Here is a 17,701-nt window from a genome sequence, read left to right as displayed (position 1 = left end):
TTTGTTCTCCATCTTATTGTCTCCCCTGTTCCACTGGGAAAGGGAGTGATACAGTGGGTTAGTGGGCACCGGGCACCTGGCCAAGGTCAACCCACTACACTCATCTACAACTTCTCTGGGCAACTGTCCCAGTGCCTGACCCCCCTTTTGGTAAAAAATTTCTTTTTACTATCTAATCTAAACCTACCCTGCTTCAGTTTAAAGCCATTTCCCCTTGTCCGCTTACAACATACCCTTGTGAAAAGTCCCTCTCCAGCTCTCTTGTTGGCCCCCTTTAGGTACTGGAAAGCTGCTAAAAGGTCTTCATGGACCCTTCTCTTCTCCAGGCTAAACAGCCCCAACTCTCAGCCTGTCTCCATAGCAGAGGTGCTTCAGCCCTCTGAGCATCTTCGTGGCCTCCTCTAGACTTGCTCCAACAGCACCAGGTCCCCATCCTTCTTATGTTGGGGGCCCCAGGGCTGGGTGCAGTACTCCAAGTGGGGTCTTACAAGAGCAGAGTAGAGGGGGAGAATCACCTCCCTAGACCTATTGCTGAGCAGACCTACCAGCTTGAAGATCTTTTCATTTTTGTCAGTTGCATATGACAAGTGTCCTAAATGTGCAGCCAGAATCTTGAATGCAAATAGCTAGAGTACTATTGCAAAAGACTTTGTTGTCCAATCAAAGTATCTCTAAAATGTTTCCAAAGGAGTTTGCATGAGTGTGACAAGAAAAAAATCAGAAGGAAAGGAATATTGTTCTCCTCATTCATAACATACAATTTCTCATGTGCAGTACCTTTTATGCAGTCATTTGGCAAAACCCCAATATTCTCTTTCAAGCTTTCAGAGCTCTCTCTTCCCTATTCAACCTTCCCAAAGAATCCTTTAGATTCTTCATGGACTCTCCAAGCACTTGGATGTGAACAACTTGTCATGGTTTAGGAATTATATTCCCCAGTTCAGTGCTCCCACTGTAACCATGACAGCACTCGCTTCCCTTCCCCCTCTAGTAAGCACAAAAGGCAAAGATGACAGGTTGAGAAAAACAATTTACTGGAAACAGCAATGAGATAAGAAAATGAACAGTAACAGCAACAATGGTAATAAAAAAGGTATAAGACAAAGAAACTATTTACACAGAAAGTCTGTGGCAATACCAACCATTTTACCAGCCATGCTTTTTCCCCGTGGAAGGAGCACCCTTCTTCTCAGAAGCAAGAGAGAAGGTCCTTTTCCCCCACCCCTGGCAAATGACATAAGGTAGTATGGAATAACCTCCTAGACACTCCCACAGCCACATTACTGCAGAAAAGAAAAATTAACTCTGTTCTGGCCAAAACTAGGAGACAACTGCAACATAATTGTCGCAGACATTTTTCCACAGAAATCCTTTCTTTCAGATTTCTGTGTCTTCTGGAAGGCAGAGGCCTCAGAAGGGAAGGTAAACAATTGTTATCAGCTGCTGTGGAATGCAATAGGATTCACCTTGATTGGCTCATTTTCTATGTTTATAATTAAGGGCCAATCACCAGTGCAAGCTAGGGGACTGAGTCCCTGGACACAACTTTGTTTGGGATTCTTTCTATCTATTCTTAGCTTAGCTAGCAGCTCTGCAAACCTCTCTCTATATTCTATTTAGTATAGTCATAATGTATTATATATAATATCTTAATAAATCAAGCCTTCTGATTCAAGAAACAAGATTCACCGTCTCTCTATCACCAGCAGTGACCCACACAGGCACGGTAATACATAATAAAACACTAAATATCCATTTTAGAAATATCATGAAACATGCATGCAGTATCAGAGTTGTTTCCTATGATATAGATGAACAAGACTGTCCCTGAAGCCTGAAAGAGACAAGTGATCAATTCAGATCATCAATATAAGTCAGTGAAATTAGATGAAGAGCAATATATGGAGAAGAATAATAAAAAGCAAGCAAGCAAAAAATTATCTGGGAGAAGAGGTACAGAGATGTAATAGAGACATTGAAAAGAATAAATACTGAGAAAATAAAAATTGTTTAATGTAGGGACAATATCATCATGATTCTTTTCCTTAGAAGAATAGCTATTCCTTATTCCCAGATCCTAGCAGATGAGTGGCATAAAGTTTCTAAGAATTTGAATTACTAAGTGGTCTTGCAATCTGGAATTGTGCTGCTGTATATTCCAATAACCACAGCAGCAAAAACATCTCAGCACATTTGGAAATACAACAGTCAGATTTCTAGATACAAGTGAAAAGAACATGCAAAGTCAACCTTGCATGGTGTTTTGGTTTGTTTGAGGTTTTTTAATTTCAGTCTAAAATTTTTCCAGTAGATCTAATTCTAGCAAAGTATCTTCAGTTAAGAGGATGTAAATTCCATATGTGAAATTGCAGTATAAAAACTGAAGGTTACTTAAATGTTGTGGCAAAATGAGATACAGATCTTAACTATGGGTTACAAAGCAACATATGAAAAATTAATAGAATATTAATAATAAAATAAATCTTTCTGCAATTAGCATATAATAATGTCTGAAACATAGCCAAAAGATAAAAAAATGTTTCAAAAGAGCAAAATTCTCCTACAGCTATAAATACTGACAGAAGAGAAATCAGAGATGTTACTTATGAAGTTACTTCTCAAACTGCTCCATTTCTATTCAACAGTATTACTTGGATATTAACCTAGAATAAAAATAGCTGATAGCAGAGAGTAACATGTAACATAGGCCTCATCTAAAATTTTTGCTGTGAAAATCTGCACAGGCCAGTTTTTATTCACTGCATTGTTCCAAAGGAAATAAATTTTCTTTTCCTGAGGAGGTTATAAAATCCCCTTTGATCTGTTTCACTACAGTAACACTGTAAAACTAAAACAGTTTCTAAGAAAAAGTGAAATTTCTGTAATTAAAAAAAAAAACATTTTTATGCATACCCCCCTGCTGATTTACACTCTGCATTTCCCTGTCTTTGCAATCTAATTCAGCTGCTTTTCTTTCCACTTCTTCTTGACGCTTTAGCAGTTCTGCCTGGGCCAAGGCATGCTCCTGAACAAAATAAGCATTATTAGCAATTAAAAACATACAAACACAAAATTAATATTCCAAGTCTATTTTCCAAAATTTAACATCTCCAGTTATGAAGATCAACCTAATATTACACAAATTCATGCAGTAACTGATTACTTAAAGGCGGTATTCATTTTAATAAATTATTAGGAAAACAATGTTTATTTATAACATACACAACTTCAGAAGTGTATTTATATTACTATAATTGAAAGGAACCTAGTGCCTGAAAGTTATAAACAAACCTTTGAAATTTGTGTGTAAGCAGGTGATTCTTCTGTTGGCTTCATTATTGCTGGCTGGGTACTGGGTACATGAGTCATTCTCACATTTCCTGGAGGAGGCTAAGAAAACAAGATACAATTATAGGGAAACAATCTCCTATTCTAATAAGCATCTTTTCATTAACTCTGAAAGAATGAATCCAGTTGTTTTAAAGGAACTTTTACTGATTGTGATGGTGCATTCCCCCTTAACTCCTTTCCAGGAACTGAAAATCTGATATGCTCTGTGCAATACTTATAATTTTTAGGTTATAACATATACTCTGTGATGCAGTGTTTCACTTGTTTGTTTTTACATTGCACTATTTTCCATAAACACAACATGGAATTTTATAGATTAACAGAAAGTAAAAAGAATTTTAATTTTGTTCAGACATGAATACCAATTAGGACAGTTATTATTTAAAAGAATAGCAGCATTTAACAGTGATCTGCTCCTATTCTAAAACATGATACAATTTATTAATAATGTCTTCCAGAGCTATCTACTTCACAAAGGTTAACCAGAGAAGCAATGTGCCCGTATTCAAAAAGGGCAAGAAAGAGGACCCAGGGAACTATAGACCACTCAGCTTCACCTGAATCCCTGGAAAAGGGATGGAGCACCTCACTCTGGAGGCCATGTCTATCCCCATGGATGACAAGAAGGTGATCAATAGTCAGCATGGATTCACTGAAGAGAAATTATGCTTAACCAAGCTTATTGCCTTCTATGACAAGACAACTACCTGGATAGATGAGGGGACAGCAGTGTATACTGTCAACCTGGACTTCCGCAAGGCTTTTGGCATTTTCTCACAGCATCCTCATAGGCAAACTCAGGAAGTGTGGGTTGGATGAGTGGACAGAGAGGTAGATTGAGAACTATCTGAAAGGCAGCATTCCCTGCTGCTCCTCCTCTAACAAATTGAATGCATAACCATAGCCAGGAACCATTCATACCCGGAGCAGACCCCAGCATGTTTATAAACTTACAAATCATTGCCACCAAGCCCAGCAGGATAGCTATTCTGGTCACTGCCCCTCTGCTATAAAAACTATGTATTAAGGACAATACTAGAACTATTTCTGGATAAGAAAATAAACCTTCGGACCACAGAGGTATTAAGATCTCAAAAAACCCTAGGGACCAGAAATACATGCAAGCCTTCACCCCAACAGACATTATGAATTCAGAAAGCATGGCTATTAACTGCTTTAAACAAACAGAGTAATGGCAACCAAAATGCACTCAAAACAGGGTTTTTCCACTCTCTCTCTCACCCCACGTTGGGTGTCAAGATTTTGTCCTGGTTTAGGGCAAATTTGGTAGAGAATATCCAAAGGAGGGCCCCTCCAGAAAGCAAACCCACAGGGCCCCTCACTCAACCGGTTTGGGAAGAATTCCTCAGAGAGAAGTGGAAAGAACCTGTTTATTTAACAGGCACAGCACTCCCCAGTACACAAAATGAACAATACTGGATGACACCACTCTGGAAAAAGATGACAAATTCAGAAAGTCTCTCCTGGGGGTGGTCACTCTGTTCTCAGTCCCTCCGGCGCTGGGGCAGCTGCTGCAGGCTACAAGGTGCAAACTCTTGGTTTTCCCAGGTCCCAGTCCAGAGCAGGTTCGAAATGGTCGAAAAAAAAGAAAGGAGAAACAGTCCAGGAAGAAATTTGGAGTGTTTAGCTAAACTAGCTAATGAGCAAAAGCAAAAGCAAGCAGAAGCAGAGCAAGCAAAAGCGAGAGAGAGAGCAAAGCGAAAAGCAAAAGCAGAAAAAGCAAAAGCTGCAGTCTCTGTGTCCCGCCAGGCTGATAAGAAACCCAAAACAAAACTTTCACTGTTCAGAGCCAGTCTTAAAAGTACAGAACATAATATCTAACATTAACAGAACACATGAATGGGAATGCAAGCATCATAACGCCACCCTAGGACAAGAGTGTTGTGATCAGTTGCAGTCTAGTTGGAGGCCTGTCACTAGTGGTGCGCCCCAAGATTCAATGCTGGGCTCAGTATTGTTTAACTTGTTCATCAAAGACTTGGATGAAGGGGTAGATGCCTCCTCAGCAAGTCCACTGATGATACAAAGCTGGGAGGAGTGGCCAATATCCCAGAGTGCTGTGCTGACATTTAGAAAGATCTCAACAGGTTGGAGAGATGGACAGAAAAAGCTTCTCAAAGTCTACAAAGGAAAATGCAGGGTCTTGCACCTGGGTAGGAATAACCCCAGGCACCAGTACAAGCGAGGGGTGACCTACTGGAAAGTAGCACTGCAGAAAAGGACCTGGGGGCACTGGTGTACAACAAACTGTCCATGAGTCAGCAATAAGCCCTTGTGGCTGTATTGGGTTTGCAGGGCCTGATTTTTGGTAGCAGGGGGGCTACAGGGGTCACTTCTGTGAGAAGCTACTAGAAGCTTCCTTCATGTCTGGCAGAGCCAATACCAGGTGGCTCCAAAGATGGATGTGCAGCTGGTCAAGGCTGGGCCAATTAGCAATGGTAGGAAAGCCTCTGTGATAACATCATAAAGAAGAAAGAAAAGTTGTTGCGCAGTTGTAATTGCAGCCAGAGAAGACCAGGGTGAGAACATCTGATAAGAACAGCTCTGCAGATACCAAGATCAGTGATAAAAGAGGAGGGGGAGGTGCTCCAGGCCCCAGAGCTGAGATTCCTCTGCAGCTCACGGTGAAGAAGATGCACCCTGGCAGCCCATGGAGATCCACAGGGATGCAGAGATCCACCTACAGCCTGTGGAGGAGCTCCATGCCAGAGCAGGCGGATGCCCTGGCTTACAGGGCACCTGGCACCCAGCCAAGGTCAAAACACTACTGTCCACCACAGGGTCACAGGTCCTGTTAGGAGCCTGCTCCAGCATGGGCTTCCCACAGGGTCACAACCTCTTCTGGGCACATCCACTTGCTCTGGTACGGGGTCCTCCACAGGCTGCTCCACCATTAATTTCCATGGGGTACATGGAGAAAACTTGCCCCACAATGGTCTTCATCACAGGCTGTAAGGGAATCTGCTCTAGTGCCTGGAGCACCTCCTCCCCTTCCTTCTCCACTGACCTTGGTGTCAGCAGTTGTTTCTCTCACATATTCGCACTCCTCTCACAGCTGCTCTTGTGCAGCAATCCCTCCCCCCCCCAAGATGCTATCCCAGAGGCACTACCATCTGTAGAAGCTTGGAAGATAAGGGGGCTACTGTGCATGTCGCAAACATTAATAGCCAGGACTGGTGATGTGATGTTCCCTCCCTGTAGGAGGACACAGTATGGGTAATATAGAATGTAGTCTTAGCTCCCAACAAGTTGCAGCTGGACCCTATTACTAAACATTAGGAGCAGGCCAGATGATAACAGGCAACACCTGTAGCAAATAAGAACTAGTGGTATAAAAGAGTGGACTGATGGGAAGGGGAGTTGGAGGAGTTAGCTGCTGCAAGGATTAGGAACAGGCAGTGCTCAGAGGAGCTGCCTATGAGAAACATTGAGGAGGTATGAAAATCTGAGGCTATGAAATCTGTGCACTATATTGATAATAGAACTTGTACTATATAAGATTCCTTCCTTCCTTCCTTCCTTCCTTCCTTCCTTCCTTCCTTCCTTCCTTCCTTCCTTCCTTCCTTCCTTCCTTCCTTCCTTCCTTCCTTCCTTCCTTCCTTCCTTCCTTCCTTCCTTCCTTCCTTCCTTCCTTCCTTCCTTCCTTCCTTCCTTCCTTCCTTCCTTCCTTCCCCCTTTATCCAAAACCCACTGCCATGTGTTTACATAGTAGGTTAGGGACTAACATACCTATTCCATGCTAAGTATGTAATTAACTAATAAAATGATGTGTTGAAAGCGAAGGGAGCCAACCCATCTTGTTGTTGATCAGCATCAACTCCGATTTATTGATTAAATCAGCCACTTTATATAACAGTGTTAATTAACTTCATGCATATTGCAAAATTCGAGCTCACAATAGGTTACAGAGAAAACTCTAACCCCTCCTTTTGTTTTACAATACCTGTGGTTTGCTTATTGAAAACAGGACCAGCATTCTCACTGTGATATGAAAAGTTCTCAAAACCTTCATATCTGTTCCCAGAGCAGCTATCTGTTCCCAGAGAGCCCAAGGACAGAATGTTTTGCCTGTTATGGGAAGACTGTCTGAGAATCTTATTGTTTATAAAGTGGTGCTTGAGAGAGCCTAATTATTTATAGATTCAAGCCTGGAAAATGCTGCTTTATCTCTACCTTTTACTTTTCCCTCAGCTGTATGCCTTCATGGCCTCTTTCTTTAAGCCATGCTTGAACCAGGCTCTCCACAATGATGCAAGCTTTTGCAGACCCTCTGGCTTTCATCATTCCTTTCAACTGCGAGCATCTATGAATCTTGGGTGTTCCCTTCCCCTTAAGAGTGGGAAGTCACACCACCATTGCTGATTGGCCTGGCCTTGGCCAGTGGTGGGTCTGTCTTGAAGTCGTCTGGTATTGGCTCTGACTTCTGGCAGCTTTTCACAGAAGCCACCCTGGTACTCCCCAGATACCAAAACCTTGTAGTGGAAAACCAATACACCAACCATCTTTTGGAATGCACAGAGGAGAAAGCATCATGCCTGAGCAAACTCCACCTCTGTGCAAGAAATGATACTCACTTTCAAAAATTTAAAAGGTTTATTAAAACCTTAGCAAAAATATAATATATGACTGAATAGAGAAAATATTACTGGGCTGGGAGCAAAGGATTTTTTCCCACCACATGCTCATCCACACAATGGCGATTTGGCCTTTTAACCCTTTAGCCCCTCCCAAAGTTCTGTCCATCGACTCCTTCTTTGCTGTCCAGTGGTGGGGTGTATGTCCTTAAATCTTGATTGGAGGTCAGATGTTGTCATAGTAATGAAATGGAGGTTTTGGTGGTTCACTTAAGTTAGCAATATGATTTACGCATTTAAATTATAGCTTGTAGACTTGTGTGTTGAATTTTAGCCTTTTACTTAAGAAATCTCTGCCATAGTACAAAGGGCATAGAAAAATGAAACATTTCTGAAGCTTCTTGCATAAAGAACAAAACCATGAGAAGACCAAGGAATGCAAGAAACATAGAGAAAGAGGCTCCTCTGTCTCCAAGCTCATCAAGACCAACAGACGTACTCAGATAAGCACCAAGGGACCAAAGCGCGTGCACAAAGGAGAAAAGTTCAAAAGTTCAATCACGAAGACCACAGCCTTTGGCCTCAGAGACCACCAAAGACCCCCGTGCGAACACCACAGCAAACAATGCATGCTCAGAAGGGCGTGGATCTAATTACCATGCAAGGCTAGGACAGGCGGGGCCAGGGGCTGAACATGCATTGAAAGGTTGGGCAAAGTAATGCATATGGAACATCTTTGTGAATAAAGATGAGGGTCAGACCAGGACTCGGGGCACAAGTTTTCATGAGAGCTATCTCACTTGTGCCAAGTGCTGACATAACTACTTCCTAACTACACCAGGTTGTGGAGTCTATTAATTCCACGTTTCGCTTCAGTAATGTTATAAATGATCAATCAAAAGCCAAATTATCAAAAATGTGAGAATATTTATTTATCTTTTTCTGTGACCAAAATATGGTCCTCAAAACCCCCACAGCCAAAGAGACAGCATCGAGCCTGAGATCAGCGCTGGGTGAACCTAGATCTGACCTCTATTGCATTGAATCCCCTCTCATTCATGAGAGTCGCTTCTAGCTGAGATGTTTTATACAGTTTATTGTGCCCGAGGTGAAGGAGTCCCAGTTTCTTTTGTAACTCTTCGCATTCATAGTTGGTTCTTTCACTGTGCAGAGCTGGACAAAGACTGTCTCCTGGTTGATAGCCAGCGTTGATGGAATCCCCGGAAGTCGCGTATTCACATGTATCTTCCTGGCATCGGCTATCTTGATCGATGTTATCCACAGGGCAATGATTGCTCTTAGGCATCTTCGGATGACTCAGGATAACGGTGATCATCGCAGTGATCATCGCGCTGGGTACGTCTATTCTTGGGCTAAATGCCAATCATTATCTAGCCCTGACTCCAGGAATTTTGGAGTCTGAATAGACATCCGCCTCTCAGGCTGCTTGTGGTCAGAGACTCATTTGGATTTCACAGTCTTTATAAAATACATTCTTTTATAGCATGAATTATTTCTAACATATATTACAAGTAACAAGCTGGCCCTCCCACATGTCCCAAACCCAGTCCACCCCCTGATAACAATGCGGGGGGGGGGGGGGCAAAACATAACTATAAGTCTATAAAACTTCTCTTAACATATGTACATGATATTTGCCTTTTAATTGTGAGAGTCAACCATCACATTATTCATCTATCACATCTGTGTATAATAGTGCAACATTTCAAAATCATCTTTCCATCTTTCATATCAACTCCTAACAGAATACTGAAATATCAGAGAAGTCTCATTCCTCAAAAATATTTCGTGATTTAAGCTTTTCATCATAAAAAAGGATTACTCATTATTCCAGGATGAAGACTGTTAGGCTTTAGGAATTTTTCCTTTTGATTCTTTCTCTCAGTGAATTTTCTCCCATTTTGTTGCTAAGGAACAATAACAACTAGGTATTTAAGAGAGACAAAAGAAGTTGCCACAGCTCAGGTGACAGGGGACGGGTGCAGCTGGCTGCTCTCTCTACCTGGGGGTTTCTCTGGGAAGAGCAGAGATATTGCAAGATTTGGCCTGGGGGAAGGGATTGGGTGCATCTCCAAGCTTTCTCCTGCTCTCTAGGTTTCAGGGGAGATAGCGGAGTTGCTGCTAATTGGGAGGGGAATTCGCTGCTGTTGCCAGATCGTAGCCCTGTCCTGCTTCTTCTGCCGTGGGTGAGCCTTTGCTTGTGAGAGCAGCCACTGAACTTGGACCTTATTAACACCCTACCTCAGTAAAAAAGGGACTTTCACCATCTGCTCAGGTTACTCAGGGGAAACCCCAGGATCCTGAACCCTTTCCCCCTCCCAGGGAGCCTCTCTCTGTCGTGTTTGGCAGCTGGGCTGCTGCTGCACTGCCCCTGCTATTCCTCTGCCACTGCTCTGGGTTTGGGTTTTTTTTTTTTGCTACACTGTAGGCCCCACACCCCCTGCCTGCCAGGACACCCTATGGTTCCAGCTACAGCTGCCCAGTTTCTGATACATCTCGCCTACCACTCTGAGGTTTTGCTCGTCCCTGCCATTCCAGCTTGCTGTTTCTGAGGTTCCTACTACAGCTCCTTTCACTACCCAGAGGGGGAACCGGGATTGATTGCCCCTGGAAGTTTGTAAAGGAAACCCCTTTTCCATCCGTTTCACTGGCACGTCCGCCATTACCACGTGAGATAACTGAATTCATGCCACAGCGCCCCATACAGCCGCGAGGGAATCATTGCACCTACCCTGCCCGGCTGGGAGCCACCAGCGCCCCTGCCAGCTGTAACCATCCCTACACCAAAGCAGAAAGTGCTTGACAGCTGAGAGAAGGCTGTTACTGGGTTTCTGGTTCTGTTTGTTGTTGTTGCCATTGTTGTTGTTTATTTGCCTTGTTATACATACACACACTAGTAAAGAACTGTTATTCCTTTTCCCATATCTTTGCCTGAAAACCCCATAATTTCAAAGTTATAATAATTCAGAGGGAAAGGGGTCATATTTTCCATTCCTAAGGAGAGTCCTGCTTTCCTTAGCAGAGACCTGTCTTTCAAACCCAGACAAAGACACACAAAGTCGGTTAAAGGCTGTCAGTATTGCTATTCCTTATGTTGGAGCGTTCTGTGATGAGGACAAAGGTCTCTTGTATGACAACTCCTATAAAAACTAGACAACCATCAAGAGTCTTATCATCTGATTTAAACATGAAATACAAACCCTGTACCAAAGTAATAGCTACTGAACAAAAATGCATTATGCATTGTAGGCTAGAACAATGCTGCAAAAGCCCCCCTGTAGCTCTATGGCTAAGGTAACAGTAACTTTGAATGCATAATTGCTAAGAAGCTGCTGTGAGAGACTGGAAGGATTGCTGGCTCAAAACAATTTGGGCATGTGTGTGGGGGAATGTGCAGGTAGGGCCTTGCCCTGGGGAGGCAATGCCCTGCCTTGCATACACCACCCCCGCAGTGGCTGCCAATCACTGGCACACAGGAGACTGCTCTACACCCTGCCTCTGGAGCCCCTAACCCACCTTCTGAGTGACCAGATGACCAGAATTCTCACCTGGGGGAAGGGCCAGGAAAGTCAAAGGGTACTTAATCAAGAACAGGAGGCAAGAATGTCTTGATCCTACCTTTCCTTGGATTTTATATCAGCTGAGACACCACTGGAAACTAGGAGTGGTAGGTATATTTGTTCTTTTTGACATCGTTTCTCTCTTTCTCCTTCTTCTAATTCCCTCTTTGTGGAGTTCTGAGTAACATAAAATTGGATAGGCTTGGAGTTTGCTAAGTTGAATGGGCTTAGTTAATGCTTTGTGAAATGTTTTGTGTTGATTGAATGCTGCTCTAAACTTTTGCCAAAGTTCTCTGATTTTCTGAAGTTGCCACTAACGTTTTTTTTTGTCTTGATCTCTTGAGACTATCTTGTTGGTATTTCTTCTGCGTGTCTAACTCAGGGTACATCAAAAACCATAAACCTTTGTGGAAGGGGCTAACAGCAGGCCTGTTAGCTAAAGGAGCGAGAAGAAGCCGAGAAGTAAGAAGAAGCTGATAAGGAGCTTTCTCCAAGGCTGTAACCAAGGAGATGGAGAGAAGAAAGATAAGAGCACTTTGCAGCTGGACGAAGCATTTTTAGAAAGTTAGGTGGAGTCACTATAACTTTTCACCAATAGCATGGTATTGACTTATTGTGGCCAATAGTTAAGGTAGAAGAAGGGTAAACAACTGGAAAGTGTATAAAAGATCAGCCATGTTCATTAATAAAGTGTTGCCAACTGAGACTGCTTTGTGGTCTCTGCTTTGTGTCGTGACCGCCTCGACTGTGACAACCTTTTTATTGAGTGAGTTTTGGGGTCTTACAGCTGCCTGCTAGACTAATAAACAATATTGCCCACTGTGAAAAACACCAATCACTTGTTTTAAAATTTTAAAAGTTTATAGTAATGAAATGGTTATAAAAATAGTAATATAATTAGAGTAACAAAAATTTGGACAATTAGGATTTAGGACAATACGAGACAATAAAAAGAAAGAGTTACGGACAGTCTGGGTACCTTTTTCTGGACAAAATAAGCCCGAAAAAGGACACACGTTAACAGAGGATTAACCCTTAAAAACAATAGCCTGTTGCATATTCATACACCTCATATATGGTGCATAAATTCCATTCAAACACAGGATTCTGTCTGGTCAGTGTCAACTTCTTCCTCTTAATCCTGACAGCATCTTCAGGGCTGAGCAAGGTGGGAAGAAGTTAGTTTCTTCTGATAGGAGAGCAATAAATTCTTTTTCTCTGAAAGATTTAGGTGTCCTGTGGCTGCTATCTCGGTGGGAGTCCTCTCTTTAAAAAAACTATCTTGAATAGCATAGTTTCTAGTTTAACATTATGTTATAACCTAAAACTATATTTAACACACTACTTAAGAAAATTAATACAGCATAACTTTCTAACAAAACACATAAAATATCCATTTTAATATTTGCAAAAAGCCAATCATATAATACACATTTTTCACACCCACAGTCTCCAGTAAAGACTCCAGTAGCCCTTCACAGACACCTGTAATAGTATTTAAAGGTGGATTGGCAGGCTAGAAAATATTTGAACAATGTATTAAGATATACCTATCCTTGAAAGACACTTTGTCCAAATAGCCTACAGTGCTGCTAATGAGTGGAACATGCATGTATGCTTAAGAATAAAGGAACCCATCAGAAATCTCATTAGAGATACATAATGAAACATGCTAGCCAACAGCATATATGATAGATGAGATTAATATAACTAACGCATTATGTACAAGATTATCAGGATTCACAATTCTGCTGAAATTCCACTATATGCTAGCTGGCAACCTATATGCTGATAGAATTGCTGTCCATGATACACATGCCTAGGTAAGAGCCTGTTGTCATGGTTTAAGCCCATCTGGCAACTAAGTATCACACCCCCACTCACTCAATCTAACCTCCCCCAACACTCCTCTGGGTGGAGAGGAGAATCAGACAAAAACCTAAACCTCATGGGCAGAGATAAGAGCAGTTTATTAATTTAAATAAAATATTATAATAATTATAATAATGATAATACGAGTAACGGCGAGGAAAAGAGAAATAAAACCCAAGGAAAACAAGTGATGCAAAACTGTTGCTCACCACCTACTGATCAATGCCCATCCTGTCTCTGAGTAATGATTCATGGCTTCTGGCTGTTATAGGTTAGTTGTGGTGGGGAATGAATCACCGACTAATAAGTCCAAATAAAATGAAATTTATTAATTGATAGAGCAAGCGATAATAGGCAAAGTCAGCATCCTGGGCGCGCTGGGCGACAGGAGAGTCTCCGCTCTAGCACTGCCGCGCTCTTCTGATTTTCCGTGGAGTTCTTATACAGTCCTTCTTCCAGGCTGATGTGTAGTACTCTGTGTATTCTTCTTTTGTGTTTAGGTGGTCATAGTCCATCTCCCGGGGTCTGAAGATGAAGGTTGGTAATTTTCCTTTGTCTGATTCCTGGAATTTTTAGGCTCAATCTGCTGAGTTCCTGGAATCCTAGGTTTACTGAGCAGATAAGCTGATACTGTGTTATCAATCATAGCAAACCCTCCACCCATATTAACATTTTACTAATCAGATAAACAAATGTTTGTGAAACCTATTGTCTTTTGGTTTCATCTTCCTTATCCTTTAAAGTCTGGAAATTTACTTAAACAAACTAGAGGTGGTGCAACAGTCTTACTGGAATAACTTTGTCAGTTTTGATGAACAAACTTAAAGTTTTAACCCATTACACTGGCCAGTTCCACCCAGTTTATATACTGAGTATGACATTCTATAGAAGAGAATATCCATTTGTCCAGTTCAGGTCAGCTGTCCTGGCCATGTTCCCTCAAAGTTTCTTGTGCACCTGCCCACTGGCAGAGCATGAGACACTGAAAAATTTAGGGTAAGCACTACTTATCAACAATCAAAATGTCAGTGTGATTATTCTCATACTAAATCCAAACCATAGCTGTACCAGTGTTGGGGGTTAGGATTTTTTCCTTTTTTTTCTTTACCTCAGGGAATTTTCTCACATTTGTTGCCTAAGAGATGATAATGATGATACTTAAGAGAGAAAAAAGATGTGGCTGAGAGGAGAAAGAGGGAGAAGAGCACAGCTGGCTGGAGTCTTAGCTCTGAGGCTTTCTCTAGCAAAGTGCAGAGATACTGAGAAATTTTGGCTGGGGGGTGAGGGGCTAGGCTCATCTCTTTGCGCACATGCAGGCTTGCTCTCTCTCTCAGGTAGGAGGGGAGACGGTCGGTTGCAGTTACTGTGGGAAGAATTCGCTGCCACCATGGAGTTCTGTCTTATACTGCTTCTCCTACCGTGAGTGAGGCTTTGCTTGTAAGAGCGGCCATTGCACTGGGACTTTATCAACACCCGATCTCACTGGGAAGGACCCTCACTGTGAGAAATGATTGCTCACTTTAAACATTTCAAAGGTTTATTAAACCTTAAAATACAACAGAGGACTTAATAAGGAAATAGAAGAGCAGCGCTAGTAGCGTGAAACTAAACCCCATGTGCTCATGCACAAAATGGCTGCTCCACCTTTTATACCCCTGGGGTTGTATTAGGTAACCCTGGCCCCTCATAATGTCTGCCAGTCAACTCTTCCTTGCCATCCATTGGTGGACACTACTTTCTTGCAACTTGGAGGTCAGATGTCATCATGCCACAACTTCTAGTAACAAGCCTTCCCTCCTCCCAAATGCCCCATGCAAGGGGCACAGGTACACGCCCTCCCACCACATGTCCCGACTACCAAGTCTTTTCCTTGGCAACCATACAGGGGGGAGAAAGGGGACTATGGGAAGAACAGAGGACTTCCAAACAACAAATCACAATAACATAACTATACATCAAAAAAACCTCTTAACATACACGTAATATTCATCCCTTAATTGTGAGTGCCAACCACTGCATTACCCATCTATAACACTCACCATCTACTCAGGGGAAAACCTGGGTCTCCGACCCCCTCCCCACTCTGAGTGCACATCTCCCAGATGTTTGCAGGAGCCTGGCTCCAGGAGCCCGGCTTCCACTGCCCAGCCCCTCTGTTTTTCTGCCGCTGCTTTTGGTTCCTCACTACACTTTAACCCAACACTCCCTGCCTGCCCGACCCCCGCAGCTCCTGCTGTGGCTGCAGAGTTTCTGCTACATTTTGTCTGCCATCCCAGTTGTGCCTGCCTCTGCTGTTCCAGCCTGCTGGTCTGAGGTGCCTGCTGCTCCGAGGTTCCTACTACAGCCTATTCTGCCATCCGGAGGGGCACTGGGATTGATTGCCCCTGAGAGTTTGTAAGGGAAGCCCCTTTTCTATCTCTTCGGCTGACTGAGCCTCCCTTACCCACGTGCAGAGAGACGGCTGAGTTTGTGCCACAGCGCCCTCTGCAGCCATGAGGGAATCATCGCACCTGCCCTGCCCAGCTGGAAGCCACCAGAGCCCCTGACAGCTGTGGCCATAACTATACCAGAGGGGAAAGTGCTTGGCAGCTGAGAGACGGTTGTTATTTGGTCTCTGGGTTTCTTTTCTGTTTGTTGTTGCTACTGTTGTTATTGTTTATTTGCCTTGTTATACATATATATGTAAAGAACTGTTATTTCTTTTCCCATATATTTGCCTGAAAGCCCTGTAATTTCAAAGTGATAATAATTTGGAGGGAAGGGGGTTCAGTCATAGCTTAATAGATTCTTGCAACCATGTCAGTGAAATTAAGATGTTTCTAAAAATTTAATGTAGAAAAAATTCACAAGAATGTTATTGATACAGTAGATGAAAAAAATATTTTTTTTGTTTCCTGCTGTTACTTTTAACATGCACCCTTAGCATGTGTTATGCTAAGTATACAGCCTATTTTTGTATTTTGATGTTTTGTTTCAGACAGCAAGTTCACTGATGATACAAAACTAGGAGGAGTGGTCAGTACCCCAGTGTGCTGTGCAGCCCTTCAGAAGGACTTTGACAGTTTGGAGAGATGGGCAGAAAAGAACTGTCTGAAATTCAACAAAAGCAAGTGCAGGGTCCTGCACATGGGGAGGAACAAGCCTGGGTACCAGTACAGGGTGGGGGCCGACCTGCTGGAAAGCAGTTCTGTGGGGAAGGACCTGGGGGTCCTAGTGGACAGCAAACTGTCCATGACCCATGACAGTGTGGCCAAGAAGGCCAACAGAATCCTGGGGTGCATTAGGAAGAGCATTGCCAACAGGTCAAGGGAGGTGATCTTGCCCCTCTACTCAGCCCTGGTGAGGCCTAATCTGGAGTGCTGTGTCCATTTCTAGTCCCGTCAGTACAAAAGAGACATGGAGGTCCTCTCTTATGACGAAAGACTGAGGGAGCTGGGCCTGTTTAGCCTCAAGAAGGAATGACTGAGAGGGGACCTCATCAATGTCTATAAGTATCTGAAGGGAGGATGTCAAGAGGATGGAGCCAGGCTCTTCTTGGAGGTGCCAACAAATAGGACAAGAGGCAATGAGCAGAAACTGGAACAAAGGAAGATCCACCTGAACATAAGAAAAACTTCTTTACTGTGCAGGTGACTGAGCACAGGGATAGATTGCCCAGAGAGGTTCTAGTCTCCCTCACCGGAGATATTCAAGAGCCATCTGGACGCAATCCTGTGCCACGTACTCTAGGATGACCATGCTTGAGGAGGGAGGTCAGACCAGATGGCCCACTGGTCCCTTCCAACCTGACCCATTCTGTGATTCTGTGCTTGGGATTGCCATGACCCAGGTGTAGGAACTTGAACTTTGCTTTGTTGTACTTCATGAGGTTTCCACAGACCCACCTCTCAAGCTTGTCCAGGTCCCTCTGGATGGCATGCCTTCCCTGCAGTGTGTTGATTGCACCACACAGCCTGGTGTAATTAGTGAACTTGTTGAGAGTGCACTCAATCCCACTGTCCATGGCCCTGACAAAGATGTTGAACAGTATCAGCCCCAGCATTGACCCCTGAGGGACACCACTCATCACTGGTGTCCATGTGGACAATGAGCCATTGACCAGAACTCTTAGCATGTGGCCATCCAGACAGTTCTTTATCCACTGAGTGGTCCATCCATCAAATCCATGTCTCTCCAATTTAGAGACAAGGATGTCATGCAGGACAGCATCAAATACTTTGCACAAGTTCAGGTAGATGATGTCAGTTGCTTTGCCTATCCATCAATGCTGTAGCCCCATCATAGGCGGCCACCAAATTTGTT

The 17,701-nt window shown here is 43.1% G+C and overlaps 1 protein-coding gene across 2 annotated transcripts in view; it reads right to left on the bottom strand.

The window, feature by feature from the left end:
- The window catches only part of LOC134431440 (secretory carrier-associated membrane protein 1-like), a 115,601-nt gene that overhangs the window by 41,677 nt on the left and 56,223 nt on the right, over window positions 1-17,701 (bottom strand). For both annotated transcript variants that reach the window (XM_063179447.1, XM_063179448.1), the window contains 2 exons: window positions 3,292-3,390; window positions 2,914-3,025 (listed from right to left, as the gene is read on the bottom strand). In XM_063179447.1, the coding sequence (XP_063035517.1) occupies window positions 2,914-3,025; window positions 3,292-3,390 (211 nt within the window). The remainder of the gene's footprint in view (window positions 1-2,913; window positions 3,026-3,291; window positions 3,391-17,701) is intronic.

Source organism: Melospiza melodia, chromosome W (assembly GCF_035770615.1).
Source record: "Melospiza melodia melodia isolate bMelMel2 chromosome W, bMelMel2.pri, whole genome shotgun sequence".
NCBI classification, from domain to species: Eukaryota; Metazoa; Chordata; class Aves; order Passeriformes; family Passerellidae; genus Melospiza; species Melospiza melodia.
This window is presented reverse-complemented; position numbering and strand designations above follow the sequence as displayed.